The sequence below is a fragment of the Bos mutus genome, chromosome 4, assembly GCF_027580195.1.
Source record: "Bos mutus isolate GX-2022 chromosome 4, NWIPB_WYAK_1.1, whole genome shotgun sequence".
Classification (NCBI taxonomy): Eukaryota; Metazoa; Chordata; class Mammalia; order Artiodactyla; family Bovidae; genus Bos; species Bos mutus.
In genome coordinates this window covers 6,531,978-6,555,677 of record NC_091620.1, presented here as the reverse complement: position 1 = coordinate 6,555,677, position 23,700 = coordinate 6,531,978, and the positions used below count along the sequence as shown (strand labels likewise).

The following is a 23,700-nucleotide window of genomic DNA, read 5'->3' as shown; positions in this document are numbered from 1 at the left end:
GAAACCAATAAGTGATTACAGCAAAGTTACAGGAAACAAGCTTAGTATACAAAACTCAATTGTTTCCTTATATACCAGCAACAAACAATTGAGACTGAAAAATAAAAACACAAAATACCACTAACATTAGCACAAAAAAAACCATAAACTACTAGATGTAAATCTATAAATCAAAACAAAATATATACAAGATCTGTATGAGGAAAGCTACTGAAGTCTGATGAATGAAACCAAAGGAGAACTAAATAAATGGAGAGATATCCTATGTCCATGGATAGGAATACTTGATAAAGTCAAGATGTCAGTTCTTTCCCAATTAACCTATGGATTCACTGCAATCCCAATTTAAATCTCAGCAAATTATTATCTGGATATGGACAAATTGATTATAAGATCTGTATATGGAGAAACAAAAGATGCAGAATAGCCCACACAATATTGAAAAAGAAGAAGCAGATCAGAGAACTAATACCACCAGACTTCACAACTTACTAGACATCTACAGTAATCAAGACCACATGATATTGGCAAAGAAATAGACTAATCGATCAGTGAAACAAAACAGAGAACCCAGAAATAGACCCTCATAGATACAGTCAACTGATCTTTGACAGTTGAGGAGCAAAAGCAATTCATATTCGTCTTTTCAGCAAATGTTGCTGGAACAACTGACTATCCACAGGCAAAAAAGTGAGTCTGGATGCTAATCTTACACCTCTCACAAAAATTAACTCAAAATGGATCATAGATGTAAATGAAAAATGCAAAACTATAAAACTTCTAGGAGATAAATAGGAGAAAATCTTGGTAACCTTCAGTTTAGACATAACACCAAAAGCATAAATCAAGAAAGGAAAATTTTGATAAGTGAGTTTTTATTAAAATTAAAAACTTCTGCTCTGAGAAAGACACTGTTAAGAAAATGAGAAGATAGGAAAATGAGAAGACTGGGAGACAATATTTGCAAACCACTTATCTGATAAAAGACTAGAATCTAAAATTTACAAAAGGTTCTTAAAATTCACCATAAGAAAACAAATGAAGCAATTTTTAAAAAGCAATAAAAGATAGCAATAAGCACTTCACCAAGTTTAATTAGACAGATAACAAATAAGCATGTGAAAAAATATTTCACCTCTTATGTCATCAGGGAAATGCAAATTAAAAGAATGAAATTATTGCTGTTCAGTCTCTAAGTCATGTCAGACCTTTTGTGACCTCATGGACTGCAGTGCACCAGGCTGCCCTGTCCTCCACTATCTCCCAGAGTTTGTCCAGATTCATGTCCATTGAGTTAGTAATGCTCTATAACCATCTGATGCTCTCCTACCCCTTTCTCCTCCTGCCCTCAATCTTTCCCAGTATCAGGGTCTTTCCCAATGAGTTATCTCTTCTCACCAGGTGGCCAAAGTATTGGAACTTCAGCTTCAGCATCAGTCCTTCCAATGAATATTCAGGGTTGATTTCCCGTAGGATTGACTGGTTTGATCTCCTTGCAGTCCAAGGGACTCTCAAGAGTCTTATCCAGCACCACGATTTGAAAGTATCAATTCTTCGGCTCTCAGCCTTCTTTTTGTGGTCCAACCCTCATACCCATACATGGAAAAACCACAGCTTTGACGATACGGACCTTTGTCAGCAAAGTGATGCCCCTGCTTTGTGATGCATTGTCTAGGTGTGTCATAGCTTTTCTTCCAGGAGAAAGCGTCTTTTAATTTTGCGGCTGCAGTCACCACCTGCTGTGATTTTGGGATCCAAGAAGATAAAATCTGCCACTGTTTCCACTTTTTCTCCTTCCATTTGCCAGGAAGTGATGAGACCGGATGTCCTGATCTTAGTTTTTTTTTAATGTTGAGTTTCAAGCCAACTTTTTCACTCTCCTCTTTCACTCTAATGAAGAGGCTCTTCAGTTCTTCTTCACTTTCTGCCATTAGAGTGGTATCATCTGCATATATGAAGCTGTTGATATTTCTCTTGGCAATCTTGATTCCAGCTTGTGATTCATCCAGCCCAGCATTTCACATGGTGTACTCTGTACAGAAGTTAAATAAGCAGGGTGACAATATACAGCTTTGTTGTATTTCTTTCCCAATTTTGAACCAGTCAGTTGTTCCATGTCCTAATTGTTGCTTCTTGACCTGCATATAGATTTCTCAGGAGGCAGGTAACGTGGTCTGGCATTTTCATCTCTTTGAGAATTTTCCACAGTTTATTGTGATCCACACAGTCAAAGGCTTTAGCATAGTCAATGAAGCAGAAGTAGATGTTTCTCTGGAATTACCTTGCTTTCTCTATGATCCAACGAATGTCGACAATTTGATCTCTGGTTCTTCTTCTGCCTTTTTAAATCCAACTTGTACATCTGGAAGTTCTCAGTTCACATACTGCTAAAACCTGGCTTGAAAGATTTTGAGCATAACCTTATGAGCATGTGAAATGACTGCAATCATATGGTAGTTTCAACATTCTTTAATATTGCTCTTCTTTGGGATTGGAATGAAAACTGACCTTTTCCTGTCCTGTGGCCACTGCTGAGTTTTCCAAATTTGCTGGCATGTTGACTGCAGCACTTTAATAGCACCATCTTTTAGGATTTTAAATAGCTCAGCTGGAAACCCATCACCTCCACAGGCTTTATTCATTAAAAAAAACGAGATCAGATCAGATCAGTCACTCAGTCGTGTCCGACTCTTTGCGACCCCATGAATCGCAGCACACCAGGCCTCCCTGTCCATCACCAACTCCCGGAGTTCACTCACACTCACATCCATCGAGTCAGTGATGCCATCCAGCCATCTCATCCTCTGTCGTCCCCTTCTCCTCTTGCCCCCAATCCCTCCCAGCATCAGAGTCTTTTCCAATGAGTCAACTCTTTGCATGAGGTGGCCAAAGTACTGGAGTTTCAGCCTTAGGATCATTCCTTCCAAAGAAATCCCAGGGCTTATCTCCTTCAGAATGGACTGGTTGGATCTCCTTGCAGTCCAAGGGACTCTCAGGAGTCTTCTCCAACACCACAGTTCAAAAGCATCAATTCTTCGGTGCTCAGCCTTCTTCACAGTCCAACTCTCACATCCATACATGACCACTGGAAAAACCATAGCCTTGACTAGATGGACCTTTGTTGGCAAAGTAATGTCTCTGCTTTTGAATAGGCTATCTAGGTTGGTCATAACTTTCCTTCCAAGGAGTAAGCATCTTTTAATTTCATGGCTGCAGTCACCATCTGCAGTGATTTTGGAGCCCCCCAAAATAAAGTCTGACACTGTTTCCACTGTTTCCCCATCTATTTCCCATGAAGTGATGGGACCAGATGCCATGATCTTCGTTTTCTGAATGTTGAGCTTTAAGCCAAATTTTTCACTCTCCACTTTCACTTTCATCAAGAGGCTTTTGAGTTCCTCTTCACTTTCTGATACTACTATACAAATGTTGTTGTTTAGTTGCTGTGTCTGACTCTACTGACCTAATAGACTGTAGCCAACCATGGTCCTCTGTCCACAGGGTTTTCCAGGCAAGAATACTGGAGTGGGTAGCCATTTCCTTCTCCAGGGGATCTTCCCAACCCAGGGATCAAACCTACATCTTATGCATAAGCAGGCAGATTGTTTACCTCTGAGCCATTTGGGAAGCCCATTCAAACATTAGAATGTCCAAAATCCAGAGCACTGACCTCACTGAACATTGGCAAGGACGTGAAGCAGCAGAAACTCTCATTCATTGCTGGCAAGAAAGCAAAATGGTGCAGCCACTTTGGAAGAACTTGGCAGTTTCTTATAAAAGCAAATATAGACTTGCCATACAATTTAGCAGCTACCCCCCTCAGTATTTATCCAAATCAGGGGAAAACTTATGTCCACATAAAAGCATGCTCAGCAATGCTTTTAGCAGGTTTTTGTTTTTTTGCAGTATAGTTAATCACATTGTTGTATTCGTTTCTGGTGTACAGCAAAATGAGTCAGTTATACATACATACATATATTCTTTTTCTTATCTTTCTCCTTATAATTTATTACAATTCTATTCATTGTAGTTTCCTGTGCCACGCAGTAGGACTGTGCTGTTTTAGCAGCTTTGTTCACGATGGGAAGAAACTTGGACGTCCTTCAGTAGGTGAGTGGAGAAGTAAACTGGTACATCCAGATACTGGGAAATTGTTTAGCTCTAAAAATAAATGAGCGGTCAAGCCTCCAAAAGACATGGAGGAACCTTAGATGCATGTTTTTAAGTGAAAGTAGCCAATCTGAAGAGGCTGCAAACTCTTTGAGTCAACTTCATGCCATTCTGGGAAAGGCGAAACTCTGATGACAGTGAGCCACGAACGTCAGTGAACAATGACATCGGCTCCTCAGTTTTAACAACGTGCCACCGTGAAACGAGATGTTAACACAGGGAAGTGTGTGGAAGCGCGACGCATATAGCAACTCTGTACTTCCCTATGAACATGCGCGGCTCTAAAAAATAAAGTCTGTTTACAAGACCACAACCTTCCAGGGGAACACCCGAGGGCAGGTCTCTCCCCAGATGTTTCTAAAGGCCCCCTGGCCACAGGGCTGAGAGTGATGTCAGACATCGGAGACAGCTCAGCTCATCACGTCAGTGTGTGAGCCCAAAGACCAACACAGCTCTGATCAAGTCCCCGTGTTTAAATGGAGGGGCTGGACCATCTGCAGGGTGTGTGACCCCGAGGCCCGTGCAAGTCCCAGCTCCGGGCTGAGTCGCAGCAGGGCCCGAGGGAGGCATTCTCAGAGGTGAGGGGCCCGGGGTTCAGCACCCCCTTCTCCAGGACGGACTCCGGAGCGCTTCCGCACCGCAAACCGAGCGGAGCTCAGCCCTCGTCCTCCGCGGGGGCAGGCCGGCTGAGCCTGGCCGCCCGCCCGCAGAGTCCCCGGAGGACGCTCTCCTGGCAGCCGCCGCTTCCCCGTTTGGCAAAGCACAGGATGGGCTTGTGTCCTCATTAGCCTGAGGAGGACCATCTGAGAGTCTCCTGCCTGAGAGGACCGTCTAGGGAGGGAGGCTGATCCCAACAAAAGGACAGCCTCTGGGAGTAGTAGGCGTCCTGAGAGGCGGCCTTGCTCCGGGCCGAGGGGGGTGCCAGTCAGGAGGGGCCCCAGCTCTGCCAGGAAGTGGGGCTGCCTGACCCCCCACCCGCCCTCTGAGCCTGGGGGACCCCCAAGCCTCAAAATGGGCAGAGGTGAAGCAGGAAAGAAAAGACACCGCCCACCCCAACCCTGCCCACTGCTGCCCAGCGCTCTGTCTGCGTTCTGGCCCTCCTCCAGACTCAGAGCCTTCCCTTCCGCCGACAGAGGACAAAGCTCCCTAACCTCAGGCTCGGGGCCTGATCCAGAACCGGGCTGCAGGAGAGACTTTTGAATCTAAAGAAAGTGGGGCGCTTTGCCATCCAAGTGCTGGGCTTTTTCATAGCTGGAAAGGAAAGCATCACCAGCAAAGGGCCCAGGACTGCAGACATCGGGGCAGGGGTGCAGTTGTAAGGGAGCTTGGCCTAATTAATCCCCTCACAGGACAAGTTGGTTATGGTTGAAAACAGGAGGGGCTGGAAACCACCCAGGGCAAATGAGCCCGTCAAGCAGATCCCTGACCTGTCCTGAGGCCTGAGAGCAGACTGCCAGTGTTGGCCTGGGCAGCAGAGAGCCCCCACAGGGTCACAGGGGCACACCCCCGAGGCAGCACGTCACATCTATATACTTGGAAAATGTGTGTGAAGGCTTTCCCGGGCTGGTATTTGATTTTATCTTCACCAGCATTTTGAGAAGTAGGCTGAGCACATATTAGGAATTCCACCACAGCCTGGGGATCTAACTCAGTCTGACATTATAAGCACACATGCGGCACCCGTTCTGTGCTGCAGGCAGCCGTGCTGCTGTGGCACCCGGGAGCCGGGGTGCCCTATGCCTACGGGAACCAGGACGCAGCAAAGAAACATGCTCTAAGTCTGCTTCCAGGAAACCAGGAGGCAGGGGCCAGGGTCCAAGCTCCGGAGAGTGCTCCCTGCCACCTTGATCAGAGACTTCCAGCCAGCAGCATCTTCGACTCCCCTGGCTTTTTTAGCAGGAGGAAGAAGTAAACTTTTTACTGAAGTCTAGTCTCCGGGCTTTCAAAGGACGGAAAAAGAGGGACGCAGGTGACCCCTACGTTTCTTTGTAGGTACGAGTTAAAAATGCACCTGGGGGTGGGGGCGTGTCCCCTCCCCCCAAGCAGATCTAGATGGAACAGAAGGACCAGGCGGCCTCAGAGAGTCACATGGTTGCGAAGCTTCTACCCCTCTTTGAACAAAATATAAGGTAACAGCGTGGCACATATTTCTGAAGCAACTCCACTTGCTCCTGATTGCAAAGGCCTGCAGCTTCCCTCACTGAAAAAGTAGGTTTCCAGGCTTCTAGCGTGCAGGCTGGCACACCAGGAGCCAGCTAGCTTCCACCAACAGACAAAGCTCAGCCTGGACACCCAAGGACGCAGCAGAGTGGGAGTGGTGACAGGCAAAGGTGTCCAGGCAGGAGGGTGGGGAAGGCAACTGAAAACGGTCTCACTGGCCTGGCCCCTCCTGGGGCCTCAGAACACAGGCAAGCAGGTGCCGGGGCTCCGAGCCACGTGGTCCAAGTCGGGAGGCATGGGTCAGGTCCTGGAAACCAGGGCCCAGGAGACCATGGGCATCAGCATAGCCCTGCCAGGGGGTTGCCACGCCTCAGGGCACCAGTGCCAGGGGTCTAGAGACAGGACCACCCACCCCACCGCATCAGACACCCACAGAGGGGCCCCTCTGCCCACCAGTCCTGAGGACACACAGACCTCCCCCTGCAAGGGGAAGTGAGAAAATTCCTGAAAGAATGGGCATTCACCCAGGAGAAACAGAGTAACCTTCAACTGACACATGTAAGTACCACCCATCCCAACATCAGTTTTGAACAAGAACAGTAAGTCAGAATATAAAGAACCTAGTGCTGTGCGTTCGCAACGTGTTAACATTTTCAGTCCTGTGTGATTCAGGTTTTACTCTCCACGGACTGAAGACTGTTTTTCAGGCCTTCAGGCCTCCCAAGGTGACCCTCTTCCTTACACAGCCCTGGGCCTCAGGCTTCTGCCCAGGCGCTCCCTGCGATGGAGATGCCTGCCCCACCATCCCTGTCTCTCACTCTCCACTGTGTTTCATTTTCACATTCACTTCTCTGGGCCCCTCCTCCTCCCATTTGTCTGCATCTTGTACTTATCACACTGTTTCTCCACATCAACCCCCCCTTCTCTGGACCACAAACTCCTGCAGAGGGAGACCGTGTGTCTTGCTTGCACCAGAAGCAGTTAATGTTTACAGCATGGTATTTACATTCGCATAAATGGTCTACATTCTCAGCAACCCTCTAGGTGAGGGGCAGGTGTCAGCTTTCTCATTTACAAGGGCACTTGGTCCAAAGTTCACGGCTTGTCCAGCTTCAAATAGTGAGTAAAAAAATGTCTGTCAAGTTGGATCCAGAACGGTTAAGTTTCCAGATCCCAAGCTGCATACCCCGAGTCCAGATCCTGTCTCTACTACTGATCCCCCCACCCCCCACAGACAGAAGGACAGACAGTAGGTGATAATGACCAACAGACGACGATTGATAGATGATAGGCGGAGGACAGAAAAAAAGAAAATTCCCGGCTTCATTTTTCATTTCTAGCGCTTTTCCATTTGCTGAGTAACAACCAGCTCTTAGGCTCGGCTGCTCCTTGCGAAGTTCTGAGACAGGTGTGGGATGAGGCGGGATCTCAGGCCCCCGGCCGCTCCTGCCCAGCGTCCAACTCTGCGGCCCCAGCAGTTGAGGGGAGGGGGCCGGCGGGAGGGGGCAAAGAATGACCTACCCAGCTTGACGCGGGTCTCCCCGCATCAGGACGCCCTCCAAATGCCTTCTGATTTTTCAGTTGCCCCAACCAACCCACTTGCCCTTTCTGCCAACTTCTCGAGGGTCTTGTTTAACAGGGAGGACACAGTAGGTGCAAAGGCCGGGAGCCCGGGTCTCCAATAAGGTGGGTCGCCCCGGAGTGGCTCCTCTGGCATCTCCGCTGGGAGCTGGGCCGCACAGGGACTCCACCTGTGCGCACCCGTCACCCGCGGATTAGAGGCGGTGGAGGGAGCGAAGGCTGGGGGTCGCCAGGGAGAGGCAGGGGCGCGGGGAAGTGGGTACAAGCGCCTGGGGGCGGGCGGCCGAAAGGAGTGCGGGTGGCGGGGGGCGGTTGCGGAACGTGGGGCGGAGACCCAGGCGGCGAAGCCAGTGCGAGGGGAGGGGAGAGACGGAGAGGCGGGGGCGGGGGGCGCGGGGTGGGGACGGAGTTGGGGGAAGGAGCGGGGGCGGAGCCGGGGCGCCGGGCGCAACCTCGGCGGACCGCCGACCCGGAGACCGCTGCCGGGCGCCGCGCACCGACCTCGGAGCGCGGAGCCGACCCTGGGGCCGCGTCGCTGCGCACGGGCGGCCCGGCCCATGTCCGCGCCGCGGAGCCGGGATGAGGGCGCCCGCGCTGCTGCCGCCCGCGCTGCTGACCTGCTGCGGCTGGCTGCTCGCCCCGGTGAGTGCGCTCGGACCCGCGCCCTCACGCCCCGCCGCGCCGACCCTCCCTGGAGGGAGCGCCCCGGGCGCCCGGCTTTACTGCACCTCCGGGTCCCGCGCGGGGCTGGGCCGAGGCGCGGAGATCGGCGCTGGTCCCGGGAGCGCGGGGATCGAGCTAGTCCCGGGGGCACCGGGATCGGGGCTGGTCCCGGGGGCGCGGGGATCGGGGCTGGTCCCGGGGCCGCGGGGATCGGGGCTGGTCTGGTCCCGGGGCCGCGGGGATCGGGGCTAGTCCCGGGGCTCGGGGATCGGGGCTGGTCCCGGGGCTCGGGGATCTGGGCTCCGGGATCGGGGCTGGTCCCGGGGGTTCGGGGATCGGGCTGGTCCCGGGGGCGCGGGGATCGCGGCTGGCCCGGGGGTTCCACCCGCCCTCCGAGCTCGCTGGAGGGCACAAGCCTGCCGGGGACTCTGGATTCCCCCGCAGAGCGCGAAGAACCGAAGCCCCAGCCCGGCCCGGTGTAAGACCCGGCTGGGAAGATGCGTTCGCACGGTCTGCTCCGGCGTCCCGGGTTTGCTGGGACCGGAACCCAGTGCCTTGCTCGACGCCCTTCGTAGCGGAGCGGGTCCGGGGCCCTGGCGCCCCCTCCGGAGTTGGGGACTGGGCTGCGGTCACCTGCGCAGGCTTCTCCTTTCAGAGGGAAATTGGAGTTTGCCTTATCATAAAACACTTTCCTTTCCACCTGCTAGTACCGGTTATGCTTTTTGTTTGTTTTAGTGTGTGTCAGGGAGACGTGATGTGGCTAACCAAAGTTTCCTTTGGAAATAGACTGCTTTGATTTGTTACCATTATTTAAGAGCACCGGAGGAAGTCATATGCTGGGTGGAAGTTTGTTGAATGAATGCATTTATAGACTATTTAATTTTTCCTCTTATGCGAAGACACTTAAACCGTAAGCCCCATTTCCTGCTTCCCTCCCGCAGCCTGGAGCCAGTTTGGGTGTGCGAGCTTACGCACTTCACACCGCGGCCAGATCACCGCGGCCAGATCACCGTCTCTATTGACTCATATCCCCTCTTAAGGTTGCGAAGCCAGGGATGGAGCTATTTAGGGAAAGTCGTCTGTGCTGAGGGTGTTTCTCCTCTGCACCTAGCCCACCCCTCAGAGGGGCCAACCCCTCCTCAGAGTGAAGGCGAAGGATGCCTTCCTCCCTCAGAGGAATGCTGTGGAGATAAGAGCCTGCCTGATCATTTCAGTGCATGAAATAGCTGCAGAAATTGTTACGCTTAATGCTGCTTTAACTTCTAGGGTATCCCAAAATAAGGCATCACTGTGCATATTCCAAGAAAGTCTGGTATTGTGATGTCTTTTAGTACCTTATCAAAAATCCATTTTTTAAGTCAATACAATTTTCCTAATTCTGACATTTAAGGTATTGACTTGTTCATGTACGAAAAATACAACCTGGTTGAAACCAGGAGCTCGTACAGTGGTTGTTGCCCCGTGATGAGCCATGGGGAGGGAAAAAAAAAAAGACCATGCTTCACGTCTTATTTTTTTAAGTGAGGGTGAAGTCACTAAGTTGTGTCCGACTCTTTGCGATCCCATGGACTGTAGTCTACCAGGCTTCTCTGTCCATGGGGTTTTCCAGGCAAGAGTACTGGAGTGGGTTGCCATTTCCTTCTCCAGGGGATCTTCCTGACCCAGGGATCGAACCCAGGTCTCCTGCACTGCAGGCAGACGCTTTACCCTCTGAGCCACCGGGGAAGCCCAAAATGAGGGTAAATGTGGCAAAAGCATTCAGCATTAAGTTTCTGCTCCTAACACTGTTGCATACATGCTCAGTTGTGCCCCACTCTTTGTGGCCCTGTGGACTCTAGACCACCAGGCTCCTCTGTCCATGGGATTTCCCAGGCATTCTTGGAGACCTGAGATGGGAGTGGGTTGCCGCTTCCTCCTTCAGGGGATCTTCCAAACCCAGGGATGGACCCTGAGTCTCCTGCATCTCCTGCCTTGGCAGGCAGATTCTTTACCACTGAGCCACCTGGGAAGCCCCCTTAACACTGTTGGGAAATGTTATTTCTGGTTAGAATTCTATTGACTTATTTCAGTGGTAGGATTCTTTGCAGCCCTGTGGACTGTAGCCTGCCAGGATCTTCTGTCCATAGGGATTCTCCAGGCAAGAATACTGGAGTGGGTTGCCATGCCCTCCTCCAGAGGATCTTCCCTACCCAGAGACCAAACCTGTCTCCTGCATTGCAGGCAGATTCTTTACTCCTCAGCCACCAGGGAAGCCGAATTAAATATAGACGGCCATAATATATGCAAGAGTATGATTCTCTTCAGTAAAACAAAAGTTTTGTTCAGACATGAGAGTGGGCCTCACAGCTCCAGCCTACTGTGTGACTATTTATCAGGGGTTGGAGATGGTAATAAAAAAAAGAGAATGCTGGACCTTTGTGAAAATAAAGACCAGAGAATATTACCTTCCAAGACTCAAGCGGTGTTCAGCTTTGTCTTTTGCACACATTGACAGACAGTGCTCATCACATCTTTGGTTCCCGTAATCAAGCCTACGAGAAGGCCCCCACTGCCTCGGTTGCTGTGACTCTGCCCGAGGCCTATCCCTGCTCACCCCTCATCTTTTTGAAAAGTTCGTTCATACCAGATTCCAAAGTTCAGTTTTGAATGTGACCTGCAGCCTCTAAAAATAAAGTTATTCTATTAGGGCTTTCCAGTGAAGGCGGAGGCTGGCCTTAGATGAAGCACACTGGCGTCTGGGGTTGTGTGCAGCCATGAAGAATGGGCTGATGAGTAAACATGTATTTACTTTGATTAAATCAAGGGCTATGAAATGGAGGACTCGAATATTGAAAGATTATTGGATTAAAGAGCTTTATTGCTGCCAAATTAGTGCTGATAACATACCATGTATTGCGTTAGTTTGCTTTCCTGCCCAGAAAAAAAAAAATTATATCAAGTTTCTTATTTGTTTACTAATTCCTTTACAAAGTAAATAGTGAGGCTTTTTTAAAAAATAGCCACGCCAAAATATGAAGGTTATTGCTTTTAAATGAGTGTTAGTTTGGAAGCAGTTTAGAACTGTGAGGTTTAGGGGCTTTTATGTAGTTTTTGCTTGCCTTTCCTATTACAGTGGAATTTTCCCTTTCTTTTAACCACGACTAGGTGAGCAGTATTCACCCAGAATGCCGATTTCATCTGGAAATTCAGGAGGAAGAAACGAGATGTGCAGAGCTTCTGAGCACTCAAACAGAAAAACACAAAGGTAAGGCAGATGATGCTTGGTGAGACTGTCCCTGGGATGGACAGGCGGACTTGCAAGTAGCTTGCACCTCACTCAGTAAACTGGTGTTTACAGTCATTTGTGTCTTTTTTTTTTAAAAAGTCTGCTTCCAATGTTTTTTAATGAACTGCTGGCAAAAATCCTATAGCATTGTGGGTAATGGGCAGTGGGGTATGTGTGTTGGGAAAGGCAGAGGGGAAGGGGGTCCTTCACAAACTATTACATCATAGTTTCCATGGTTTGAGACAATAGCAACAGTTATTAAAATAATTTATGACGGTTGTTACACTTTGCAAAGGCAACTCCTTTTCCCATGACTATTTATCTGATTTCTTGCATTTTAAATCCTTAGTTACATCACAGATGATTTAGATCCAGTTAAGAACGGTGGGAATTTATCAGAAATCAAACAGGAAATTGAAACTTCTGCTTTCTTGAAGAACAGACCAGTTATGAGGACAGTGAGCTTACTGACTTTATTTCTCCCAGAAGCAAAGCTGGGATGATGAGCTCCCACCCTGGGTACCGTTTCCTGTTTGTAAACTCTGAAGGTTCTGGGATAACACCCAGATCATAAACAGTGGCAAAAACCTCTCGTCCTTCAGCTTTCTTCTTTTTCTCTGTTCTGTGTCATCATTTTAGTCTATTCAAGAAAAAATTAAAGTCAAAGTACAGCCATGTGTTAAGAGCCTGGTGCCCTGCAGAGGACCGCGAGTGGGAAGCCCCAGGTGTGGGTGCTGCTCTAGACCAGTACCTCCCAGTAGAAGCGGGATGCGAGCCTTATGGGCAGCTTGAGTTTTCCAGTGGCCATGTTAAAATAAGCGAAAAGAAACTTAGGACTTTGACAATGGTTTTGTTTATCCAAATATACCCAAACCACTATTTTTTCAACTTGTGATCAATATAAAATATTGAGGAGAGATTTTGCTTTTTTTGTATATTGTCTTGGAAACCCAATATGCATTTCACACTTAGAGTGCATCACAATTTGGACCACACATTTCAGGTATTCACAGGTGGTCTGCAGCCAGAGGGGCTCTATACCAGTTCTAAAATAGCTCTCCCGGGCCCCTTCCTGTCTCCCTGGACCCTCCCCTTCCTCAGCTGAAAAAACAAGGACTCTGGTCCAAGGGCTCCTTGCAGCTTTTGAGATCTGTGGTTCTGCAGTGCACACAGCGTCCTGAGAGCCATGTCTTCCAAAAGGTCTGGTCAAGCTCTGTCTGGAGGAAGGCAAAACAGGTGACTCAAACATGAACTCAGAAGTTGTCCTGTAAAAGCCACATGTGACCGCTAGCCAGCTACTAGGATCCATGAGGCTGGGTCTTGCCAGTCATGTCAGCCTCAGGACAAGACAGCTGCCACAGCCACTGAACTCTGTCCTTTTGGTGGAAATTAAGAGACTTAGGGGAGCTAAACGCGGATAGGAGGCGAGCTGAAACCCTAGAAGCATCTAGTCACGGCAGGAGCAGGTCCGGCCAGCACAGCGCTCGGTCCAGGCCTCCCTCGTGGGGAGCGTGGGCGGGCTCCGTGGGGTGACCCTCGGCCTTTGCCCCCTCATGCCGTCATCACTGGGCCATCAGGTTGCTGGGCTCTGAGGCTGCTCCCAGATGGCGTCCACTCCCTGGCACTGACCGGGGACAGCTGTGAACAGAACCCCTTCTTCACGCGGGCATCAGCCAGCATTCAGAGGGCAGGCCGATGCCTCCAGGTCCTGCAGCCCTCACCGCTGGCAGGCCCCCGCCACAGGCCTGATACAGCAGGCACTCCCGACGCGGGAACGGGGAGGACGCAACCCCTGACACAGGGGCAGACTGAACTGGAGTCAGATTTTCACCATGGATAAAGCCTCTGTCCCAGCCTGCCTGGCAGTCACCCGGGGCGGCCCCTCCCGCCCCTCGCTGTCCCCTCTGTTCGGGGACAGCTCCTGAAGCGCCGGCCTCGTGCTTCCTCCTTAACACTCTTCATCCCCCACGCTCACCAAGAGCATTTTGCTAACAGGAGGAAGCCGACCCAACAGGAGGCAGGGAGCATTTACTTTCAGGAGAGGGGCTTTGGCCGTGACTTTCCCTCGTGGAGACCCCTCCCAGCTGGCCAGGGTCACTGGGCGTTGGGAGGGGTGCCTGCAGGTCTGTGCCCGTGATCACCCTGACGGACACAGGACCAGGAGAGCAGTGTGAGCGCGTCCACTGTGGGGCAGGAGGCACGGTCCTCAGTCGGCTCTCTTTCATAAAGAGACTCTTCACCTCTGGTCGGCCCAGGTGGATGGAGTGTGGCCGTAAGCAGTGTGAAGGCTTGTCCTTTCGTGCTTCTCGTTCCAAAGGCTCGAGTCTGTCCCTGGTCCCTGGCCAACAGCTCACGAGTGTGAGCCGGGGCCATGACGCTGGACAGGGTAACATTTGGCCACGGGGCCTTGGGGAATGTCCCTCATCACCCACTTGTTGCTGTGAAGAAACGCGGGCACCAAACGTTAGAAAAGCAAACTCTACGTCCCTGTTGTTCAGTCGCTCAGTCGTGTCCGACTGACCCCATGGACTGCAGCACACCAGGCCTCCCTATCCTTCACCGTCTCCTGGAGTTTGCTCAAACTCACGTCCATGGAGTTGGTGAAAATACTCCAATTCTTAAAAGTCTGCAACCAGTATTTTTTAAAACATTCCATGGGAGCAGGCAGAGCTGCCGTGCAGACACTGCCTGAGCTGCCAGGCTGCTCTGCAGGGACCGCAGGCCAGGCCGGCCTCCTCGGAGAGCTGCTCGTGGTGCAGAGATGGGCCAGGATGTTTAAAGCACTCCTCAGGGCTCAGCCCTCTTAGGCTCTGCTGTCTGGCTCCGCATTCCTCAGAGTGACCTCACAGGGCCCGCTGGACATGCTGCCGGGAGCATGGACGGCACAGCCTGTGCAGACTTGGCGTCGGCCGGAGCAGAAAGGATGTGGGAGAGTTAGAGGAGCCGGGGGAAGGTGTCACTCGGTCTTTCTGCAATGACAAGCGTCAGTCTTTCAGTGTTTCCTTGTATCAAAGGCTCTTATTTCACTGTTAGCTCGACAGCAAAAACACCTGCCGGAGCCCTTTCACCCTGACTCACAGGAAGAGCCTGTGGGCAGCGCTCCGCCCCCAAGGAGGGAGGCCGGCCAGGTAGCCTGCCGGGCACCCCCGCTTTCTGCAGAGAGAAGCAGCTTGTGTTCTGAATTCCCATCTTTTCCTTGTTGCTCTTTGAAATGTGTGTGGCTTGAATACCAAGGATATAAATAGTAATGAGTTACCAGAATAAAGATACTACAGACGAGGTAAACCAGGAGCTGAGCGAAGGCCTTCTCGCCGAGTGAGATGAGACGGATTCCCATATCCACAGTGAACGTCAGGAGACACAGGGTCTGTAGGAGCTGCGAGAAAGCAGCGTGAGACAGCACCCGAAATGGCAAAAAAAAAAAACACTGGCTTTCAATTCTGGTGAGGTAATTTGTGTAAGTCTAACAAGGAATCCTTTTTATTACATGTTGGATCTAAAACAAACACAAACAAACCAACACAGAAATCTAGAGAAAAGCCAACTTCAGTTCTAAAGCTCTTTAACGGATTCACTTTGTAAAACAGAAAAGTTTAGGAGGTGTTTGGAGATATTTAGAGCTTTGTGACTTAATATTGATTCAGCACTAAGACTGACCTAGTCCCGCCCGTGAGGCTCAGGCCACGGATGCCTGGAAGTAAGCTCACAGCAGCTCCGTCCCTGCCTGCACCGCCGACCACGGTGGGAGGCCCTGAGTCAACGCTCCTCTCTGCCTGTGTCCCCGCCTGTGCCCGTGGCACCTGGGACCTTCCCCGTGACTTTGCATCATTTTTGCCCTAATTTTGGGAGAGGGGATGGGGCAGCTCCACAGTCTGAGCCGTGTCAAGAAGGTTCCTGGCTATGGAGGCTTTGATAACAAGCAGTAGCTTAAACCAGGTCCCCAGGAGGTGCTGGACTAGCAAGCTTCCCGCTATTCGACTTTTCTAAGGATACTGGACTGATTTTGATTCACCCATCGAGAGCCACGGCGGGTTTGGGTTTTCGCCCCTTTGAGCTAGCGGGAGGTCCTGGCTCATCCTGAGGCCCTGGCAGGTTGGTCGTCGTAGGTGACTGCTCCAGGCAGAGCAGGCTGTGGGCAATGTGCTCTCACTCCCATGGGTGCCCTTTGCCCTCACCCCCACGAGCCTCGGAGGAAGGCCTGGGGCAGTGTGTCCTGCCTGAGGAGCCCTGAGCTGGGGAACCCCAGGTTCGCGGGAGACGCTGGTCTGCCCGCCTGTCCTCCGCCCCACGAGAGACACCCTCTCATTATGGCGATCAGCCCTGAGGCCATGCACCGACTGCCAAGCTCGCTGCCCTGCACTTGTCCTCAGGGAGGGTCTGGGGCAAGGCTGTCCGTGCCCCTCCTGAGGCGCCCACGCCTGTCTCCAGCTCAGGGGCGACTCCCCGCAGGGTGGCCATCCGCGGCCTCCAGCATTGGCTCCCACGTGGGCTGCTGGCCCCTCTGCTGCGCTGTCCGCTGTCCCTGCGGCCACAGGTCCTGCCCAGCACTTGGTGTTGCCACCCTCCTGGGGGTGGCCAGGCGCACCCTCTGCTGTTCCGGGGCGGGCCCTGTCTGCACAACCCCAGCCTCCCAGCACCAAGGCGTCTGCCAAGGGCCATCCCGTCTGCTGACCCAGAAGCAGACCTGCAGACCCCACCTGGCAGGCAGACGGAAGGCCCCGAGCGTCCTCTCTCTGGACAAGGGAGGGCGACGTCCACCCAGGAGGCACAGGGCTTTCCGGTCTTGATGCTTGAAGGTGCCCTCAGCCACCTCCCCGAAGTGAGGACACAAGAGAGGACCCCCAGTCTCTCGCCCAAGCTGGTGGCAGAGCCTGGCTCCCTGGACCCTGAATCCAGTGCTCTTTTCATAAAACTGTACTTGGCACCGTAGTGAGCGAGGTGTGTTTTAGACCAGAGTTTTCTTCCCTCCCAAGCCTGCTTCAAAGCTGAGGGGCCTCCCTCTGAACCCCCACAGCTGCCTCTGTTCATCTATTATCTGCACCTCTGCTCAGGCACCCCCTTGGGATGGAGGACCCTCCCTGGCCACTCACAGTGACATCGCTCTGCTGGGGTTTGAGGGCAGTGTGTGGATTTGGTGAGTCCTTCCTGGCTGGCTGTCCTCACTACATGCCCGGTTCTCTGCGTGTCCACAGGGGCCATTGGAGGCCACTGGGGTTCAGCTGCAGGCGGAGACCCCACAGCGCAGGCACTGAACCGGGGCCCAGGGCAGCCCAGATGCCTACCCTTGGACACCACCCTGGCTGTGAGCTGTGAGGGGCTCCCACAGCCCGAGAACTGACCGACAAGTCGCCTCTTTCCCACCCCAGGGAAGGGCTGCTCCCGCTTCTTAAGTCATCTGTGACTTCTTACAGTTCCTTCCTTCCCTGAGAGGAAAGGACTGAGGCTGGTCTGAGTGGACGCGGAGGGTGAGGCCAGGCTGCCCAGGGGCCTGCCGCCCTGTGACAAGGACAGCACGCGTCCCCTGCTGTCCCTCTGCTCCTGACCCGCCTTGCGTGAAGCACCAAAGGTCGCCAGGCAGGTGGCAGGCAGGTAGGCGTCAGGCTTGTTCCCGAGCTTGGAGAGCTGGGCGGACCGCCAGAGAGGCCACTTCGCTGGGGACGCCACCGTGGAGCGAGTGGAGTGAGCGGGTGGAGTGGGGAAGGCAGAGGCACCGCAAGGCCTGAAGCTGCAGACCGGCAGGGTGAGAGCATCCAGCCCCTCCCTGGGGGGCAGCGGGGACCCCGGAGGCCAGGTAGAGAGAGAGGACGGAACGGGAGGAAGGCTGGAGGCTGCCCACCAGGTGGGATCGTGCGGGGCCATGGGCCCCAGAGACAGGAGGAGTGACCGAGGGCCGGCCCCAAGGGTGTGACCCAGAAGGAGGAGGGCAGGGAGAGGGGGCTCCCGGGCTGCGAGGTCAACAGGCTGTGCACCCGGGCAGCGACCTGTGGACGCACGAGGCGCCCGGCCACGCCCCTGGCCCCGGCCACGCCCACAGCCAGGAGGACGGCCCCGCGGGAGGCTGGTCTGCGCAGCCGGGTGTCCAGCCCCCGGGGGCACGCTCGGATGAGCGGCTGCTGGCCCGTGTGAAGATGTCTTGTCATAACACTGCAAGATGGATGTCCCGGGACCATCCCGGGACGGCGCCCAAGTGCTGCTCGTAAATCCACGGAAGATCGCCCTGGGAGTAACATGGCAGGATCCACCATCCTCCAGCCCCAGCCCGTCAGCTGAGTCCGGCCTCCCGTGCCATGAGGCTTGACTCTGCCCACCCGGGAGCTTGTGGGGCACCAACAACGTCCCAAGGGGTCACTGCCGTCGGAGGGAAGGTTCTTGAGGATTTGTACAGAGAACGGCAGGTGAAGGTGTGGCGTCTGCACAAGCTTAGCTCTCCATCAGTTCTGAGCTGACTCGCTGCGGGGCCTCACGGGTCTCCCGACGGTCCGGTCCTGGTACTGTGGGGAGACGCCTGTCTCAGGGGGATTTCCAGTCAGCCCTCAGGCAGGCGTGCCTGCTGGGACACCCACCACAGGCACCGCATTTGCTCAGCTCAGTGTGGGGGACATTTTGATATTTGGGGTTGATTGGATTCAGCATATTTTTAAAATAGTTTCAAAGTGGGCTTCTGTACATTTCTTTTTAAAAAAAAAAAATCGTTTTGTTCAGTTAACAGCTTTGATTAGTTCCGGGTTTTGAATCTTTGTTTAGCATTAGTTCAGGTCCCAGAATATGACTCCCAGCTATGGAATCCACCTGAACTGAAATGAAACTTTGCCACTTCCATATTCGAAATTCCAAAGTGATTGGATCAAGACACCATCCGGTGGCACTGTCACCCAAAATGGCATTTCCCAGCCCTTGGTTTGTGGTTTGCCTCCAAATTACCAAGGTCGGGGTCATTGTAGCACCCTAATTATACTGACTATTGGGATATCCAGGAGGTGTCTGAAGAATGAGTTCCTCGTAAAACATTCCTTGCAGCCCTGGAAACGCGTTTAGAGCTGGAGCACTGTTGTGGAGCCTGGGTTCGCTCCTGTATAAAGTCCAGGCTCCTGCACAGGTGGCCTAGGAAGCAGCGTGGCTCTGGGTCATGGTCCACACCCGCCCGATGGTTTCTCTCTGGGCCCGAAGGCTTGGCCTGCAGTGTGGACTCGGAAGAGCCAGCCCCAAGCTGGTGCCTTTGTTGGCTTGTGAATCTGTGGTGTTCCTGCTTCAGGAAGTCCTGGAGAGACCCTCCTGGCCCAGCGCCTCCATCAGGCCCCTCGGGCAGCCTCAGGACCAGTGACCCTCAGTGAATATTTTTTTGGGGGGACATGAACACTCATCACTACAGGTGTGAAGGGTCCGAGGCTGCATTGGTCCCAGAGCTGTGCTGAGTCATGAAGAAGGTCCAGTCCGTTTGTGGAAGACGAATGCTCCATCTCCGCGTGCACGAGCAGGGGCTGTCGTCTTGCCCTGAGCCTGTGCTGTGAGTGCCTTCCGAGTCCTGACTGGAGCGGCCCGCTCCCAGCACGTGGCTGATTTCACCTGCACTGACATGTCTGAGACTTCCCTGGTGGCTCAGATGGTAGAGCGTCTGCCTACAATGCTGGAGACCCGGGTTCAATCCCTGGGTCGGGAAGATCTCCTGGAGAAGGAAATGGAAACCCGCTTCAGTATTCTTGCCTGGAAAATTCCATGGACAGAGGGTCCTGGAAGGCTGCAGTCCATGGGGTCACAAAGAGTCGGACATGACTGAGCGACTTCAGTGTCAATGTCAATGACATGTCTGAGAAGTGCACCTCCCAACATGGCTGTTATTTGCTCTGAGGGGCTGTCCCCTCTGAAGGTGCCTCTCCTCTCTGTGTCCACCCTTGGCAAGTACTGTTGTCATCCCTGATGACAGCATTTCTAAAAAGACATTTGGCTCCGTGTCCAGCTGAGGAAATGCGTGGAAATAGCGCTCCTTACGCCACTGCAAGTATTTTGAGAACAAAGGGTGTAAATATGCATCCTTAGAACAACAGAAGGAGGAGGCCTCCATCTGGGAGAGCTTGGTCACCACTGTTAGTGTTCAGGGTAACTGGGTTCTCTGCAGGACGTCGGGAAACAGGGCATTTGTAGTTGGACACCTGGACAGGTCGCACTGAATATGCCCAAAGGGTGACTCCGAAACTGAGGGAGGGGCTGGCAGGCCAGTGTCTCAGAGCCTCCAGGTCCAGTGCACGGGATCCCCAGGGATCGCGTCACCATCTGCGGGGCTGGGGGTCTGAACCCACTCAGCATCACATCCACCCCCTCGGTGCACGCTAAGACCGCTGGGCGTAGGGGCTGAAACATGGGGCATTCCGGGCTGCTTCCCTGGGGGTACCTTCCGCATCTCAGCCTTGCACACCCTGCATTCAGGAGGCAGACCCTGGGGTCCTTCCTGTGCTGTGTGGCCTGAGAGTCTAGGGTGGGAGCGTTCTGAGAGGTGGTCTCGGCAGGCAGTCAAGGTGAGGCGGCAGTGAGGATGTGGGGATGTTTCTGCCGGTCGTGACTGCAGCTGCCCTGGGAAGGGGCCAGGCTCAACCAGGGCTGAGCCTGGAGCCTCCATGGAGGTTTGGTCGTGGGCACACAGCAGATTTGACCAGAGACAGAGGCCCCGTTGATGGCCACGTCTGGCAGCGCTATGCTCCGTGCCCTGGGAGAGGTGGGAGGCTCTGGGCCACCCCAGCTGCCTCTGTGGCCTCTTTCGAATCCTGGGTGCCCACTGGCCTGGGGAAGCCCTTTGGTCAGAGTCATCCAGACCCTGGGGGTCTCAAGGCTGGCCTGGATTTACCTGCAGAAAGTAGCAAATCAGGTGCTCACCCTGCACCCAGAGTGGGGCCCTCGGGCGGCAGGCAAGTGGGAAGCGGCCTATTCGGTAATTCAGGTCAGAACAGGTGAGCAGGTTCACAGGGAAGCACAAACCCTTTTATTTGGGTTGGCCAAGAATTTCATTCAAGTTAAAGCTGGCCAGGGGGGCACCCAGATGAACATTTTGGCCAACCCACTTTAAAAAGGATTTTTCCCAACTTCAGTTGGTGAGACGATCCATCTAGCTTTCAATTATTTACACTGATAATAGACGGGGGTTGCTGGGAGCCAGAAGCAGATCAGTGGCTCTGAGGGCTAAAATGAAGATAACTCCTTTCTTTAAAACTGTTAAATCAGAGTTTCAGAGCACAGAGGGCCCCTGGCAAACCTCCTGGGTCAGCACAGCCCCCTGCAGCGTGTGCTGCAAAGCTGCGTCTGCACAGGGCGGCTGCAGTCCTGTTTTTACAGGGCGGTCTCACCGTCAGCCCAGCCGGCGGTGACCACATCTGTGCTGCCACCCCAGCAGGGTTTGTCTGGCAGTTTCTCTTTTCCTGTGGGAATGCAGAGTCCTCACCTTCAAGGAATAAGAATAAGTAAGCTACACCAGAGCCGGCTGTACTTCCCGGCTCTGAGACTGCTCCCGTGAGAGCACCCAGAGGCCTCTCCTGGAGGCTTAGCTGTAGCTAACCTCTGTCCCTGTGCACTCTGCTCGTGGGCTCAGTGGCAGGCGCACCAGGCCTGGCACGGCCTCCCCCACAGGGCATCCTGGCCGCCTCTCTCCAGCCAGGGCCCAGGATCCCACGTTGCCCCAGCTACTCCAGGGCCGGACCTCGCTCTGCAGGCCAAGGGACCGTGGCTTTCCCCTGCTGTCTTCATGAGCAGTTTTCCCGCAGCGAGGCTGCCCTTTCTGTGTGACTGAACATCCATGTAGTCAGGTGCTGCAGAGGAGGCATTGGGTGTTCAGCAGCTGTCAGCACTTCTGCACTTGCTGGGCCGACTTGTGCAGGACACATTCCGTGGACATGTCCACAGAGCTGTGGGCCCTGGCCCTGGGGGTGCTTCCGCCTGCACCCCCAGACAGTAAGCAGCAGATCAGTCACCTCACAGAGTGTCCCATATTCCAGGTGCGTTTCGGTGTGTCCTTCCAGCCCATGTCTCCTTACAGCAGCTTGGACATGAAGGCTTGAGGAGACTCAGATCAGACCCTCTGGGAAGAGCGGATGCAGGTCACGTGTGTGCTCTGTGGGGTCCCCACACTGGTGATTGATATGTCCCTCAGTATCCCATTATGCTGTCTGGCCACTTGAGTATAAGTGGCCTCCAGATCTTGAACACCAAGTTCTTTTTCCCTGCAGTTGGCTGGTGGTCTTTGGAGCTGCTCCTCTTTCCCAGCCTTCCCCCCACCCTGTTCCTGATTCACACTTGAATCAGTCTGTCTCAGGGTCCAAAATGTCAGCTTTTAAAGTTCTAACCATTCTTTGCACGTATCAATTAGCATTCTCTGTAAAGAAGAGCTTTTCCTCATCATTTGGGGAAGAACTGCAGTTCCTTCTAAAAGAACAGGAAACAAGTCCAGTCACCTGGGGGGCACCTACTAAGGCCTTACTACCTAGAGTTCCGATCACACACTTGGGTCACCACTCCTTGTGTGTCACAAGTAAGTGGATGTTGATCTATTAGCCAGCCATTAAAAACGCGGCGCACCGCAGAAAGAACAGGAAAATATGAGACGTGTTTTGTTGAGAAAGCAAAGAAGACAGCATATAGGGCGTCCTGTTTTTCTGAGAGAAAAGCATGTCACGTCTCTGTGTCCGTGGTGCAGAGTACAGGACGTTGTATAGGATGTGTAGGGTGTTGTATAGGGTGTACAGGGTGTCGTATAGGGTGTTGTATTGGAGAAGGCAATGGCACCCCACTCCAGCGTTCTTGCCTGGAGAATCCCAGGGATGGGGGAGCCTGGTGGGCTGCCGTCTATGGGGTCGCACAGAGTCGGACACGACTGAAGCGACTTAGCAGCAGCAGCAGCATAGGGTGTTGTACAGGCTGTTGTACAGGCTGTTGTATAGGATGTATAGGCCGATGTATAGGATGTTCTCAGGCCCAGAAGAGAGCCAGAACCAGGTGCCCATGAGTGGCCAGGAGGAGGCCACTCAGAGGGGTGTTTCCTCAACACCCACAGCACAGAAGCAAAACAGCAGGACTGTTTGGGGATCAGGTGTCTTTGGGGAGAGACCTTGGAATACCCTGTGATTTCTGCCCCACTGTGGAGGGAAGGGAGGGCCCCCAGTCCCAGGGGACGCGGAGATGAGAGGTGAGTGGCAGCTGCCCCGCTGCAGGTGGCAGGGAGGTCTTCTGGGTCTGTAACCGTCCTCTGCCGGGGAGGACGGCCCCCAGAGCAGGGTCCAGGAGGGGTCAGTGCCAGCACTTGGGGTGAGGAGCCTCTGGGCTGTGGGAAGTGGAGGTGCTGGATCCTAAGGGGAGCCCAGAAGAGCACCGCCAGCAGAGTGGCCCCACACGCTGGGCCACTGGCCTGAAGTGTGCCGGGGTCAGGGAGGCGCGTCCACTAGGAACCAGGCCACACCTTGGAGCAGGGGCCATGGGGGCCGTGACGTGCCGTCAGCCAGGAACTAACCGGAGCAGGCATGGCCTCCCAGCGCCGCGCACATCTCCCCGCACCTGGACTGACGCCCGTGCAAACACACACCCAGCACATGTGCAGCGCCCGTAGCTTAAGATTGCACACCTGGAAGGTTTTGTAGGATTGTAAGGGCATCTCCATGAATGGCTGAGACGTTCTGAGTGGACAGAGGCTGGCGTCATGGGAAGTGGCCTGCGTCCCGTGGGCCTCAAAGCTCCTGAGACTCTAGGCGTGGACCCCCGGGTGTGAGGCAGAGGGCCTCCAGGGCTCAGCAGGTCCTCCCAGCTCTGATGTCCTCCGGTCCCCTTAGTGAGCCCCAGCTGGCCCTGCCCCACAGTCCTTGTTCTCCAGGCAGAGCCCTGGCACTGAT

The 23,700-nt window shown here is 53.4% G+C and overlaps 1 protein-coding gene across 1 annotated transcript in view; it reads left to right on the top strand.

Moving 5' to 3' along the window:
* The first annotated feature begins 8,337 nt into the window (after positions 1-8,337).
* Positions 8,338-23,700, top strand: part of VIPR2 (vasoactive intestinal peptide receptor 2) — a 71,965-nt gene continuing 56,602 nt past the window's right edge. Inside the window, exons 1-2 of the mRNA XM_070369011.1 lie at positions 8,338-8,553; positions 11,719-11,818. Of these exons, the coding sequence (XP_070225112.1) occupies positions 8,491-8,553; positions 11,719-11,818 (163 nt within the window). The 5' untranslated portion in view covers positions 8,338-8,490. The remainder of the gene's footprint in view (positions 8,554-11,718; positions 11,819-23,700) is intronic.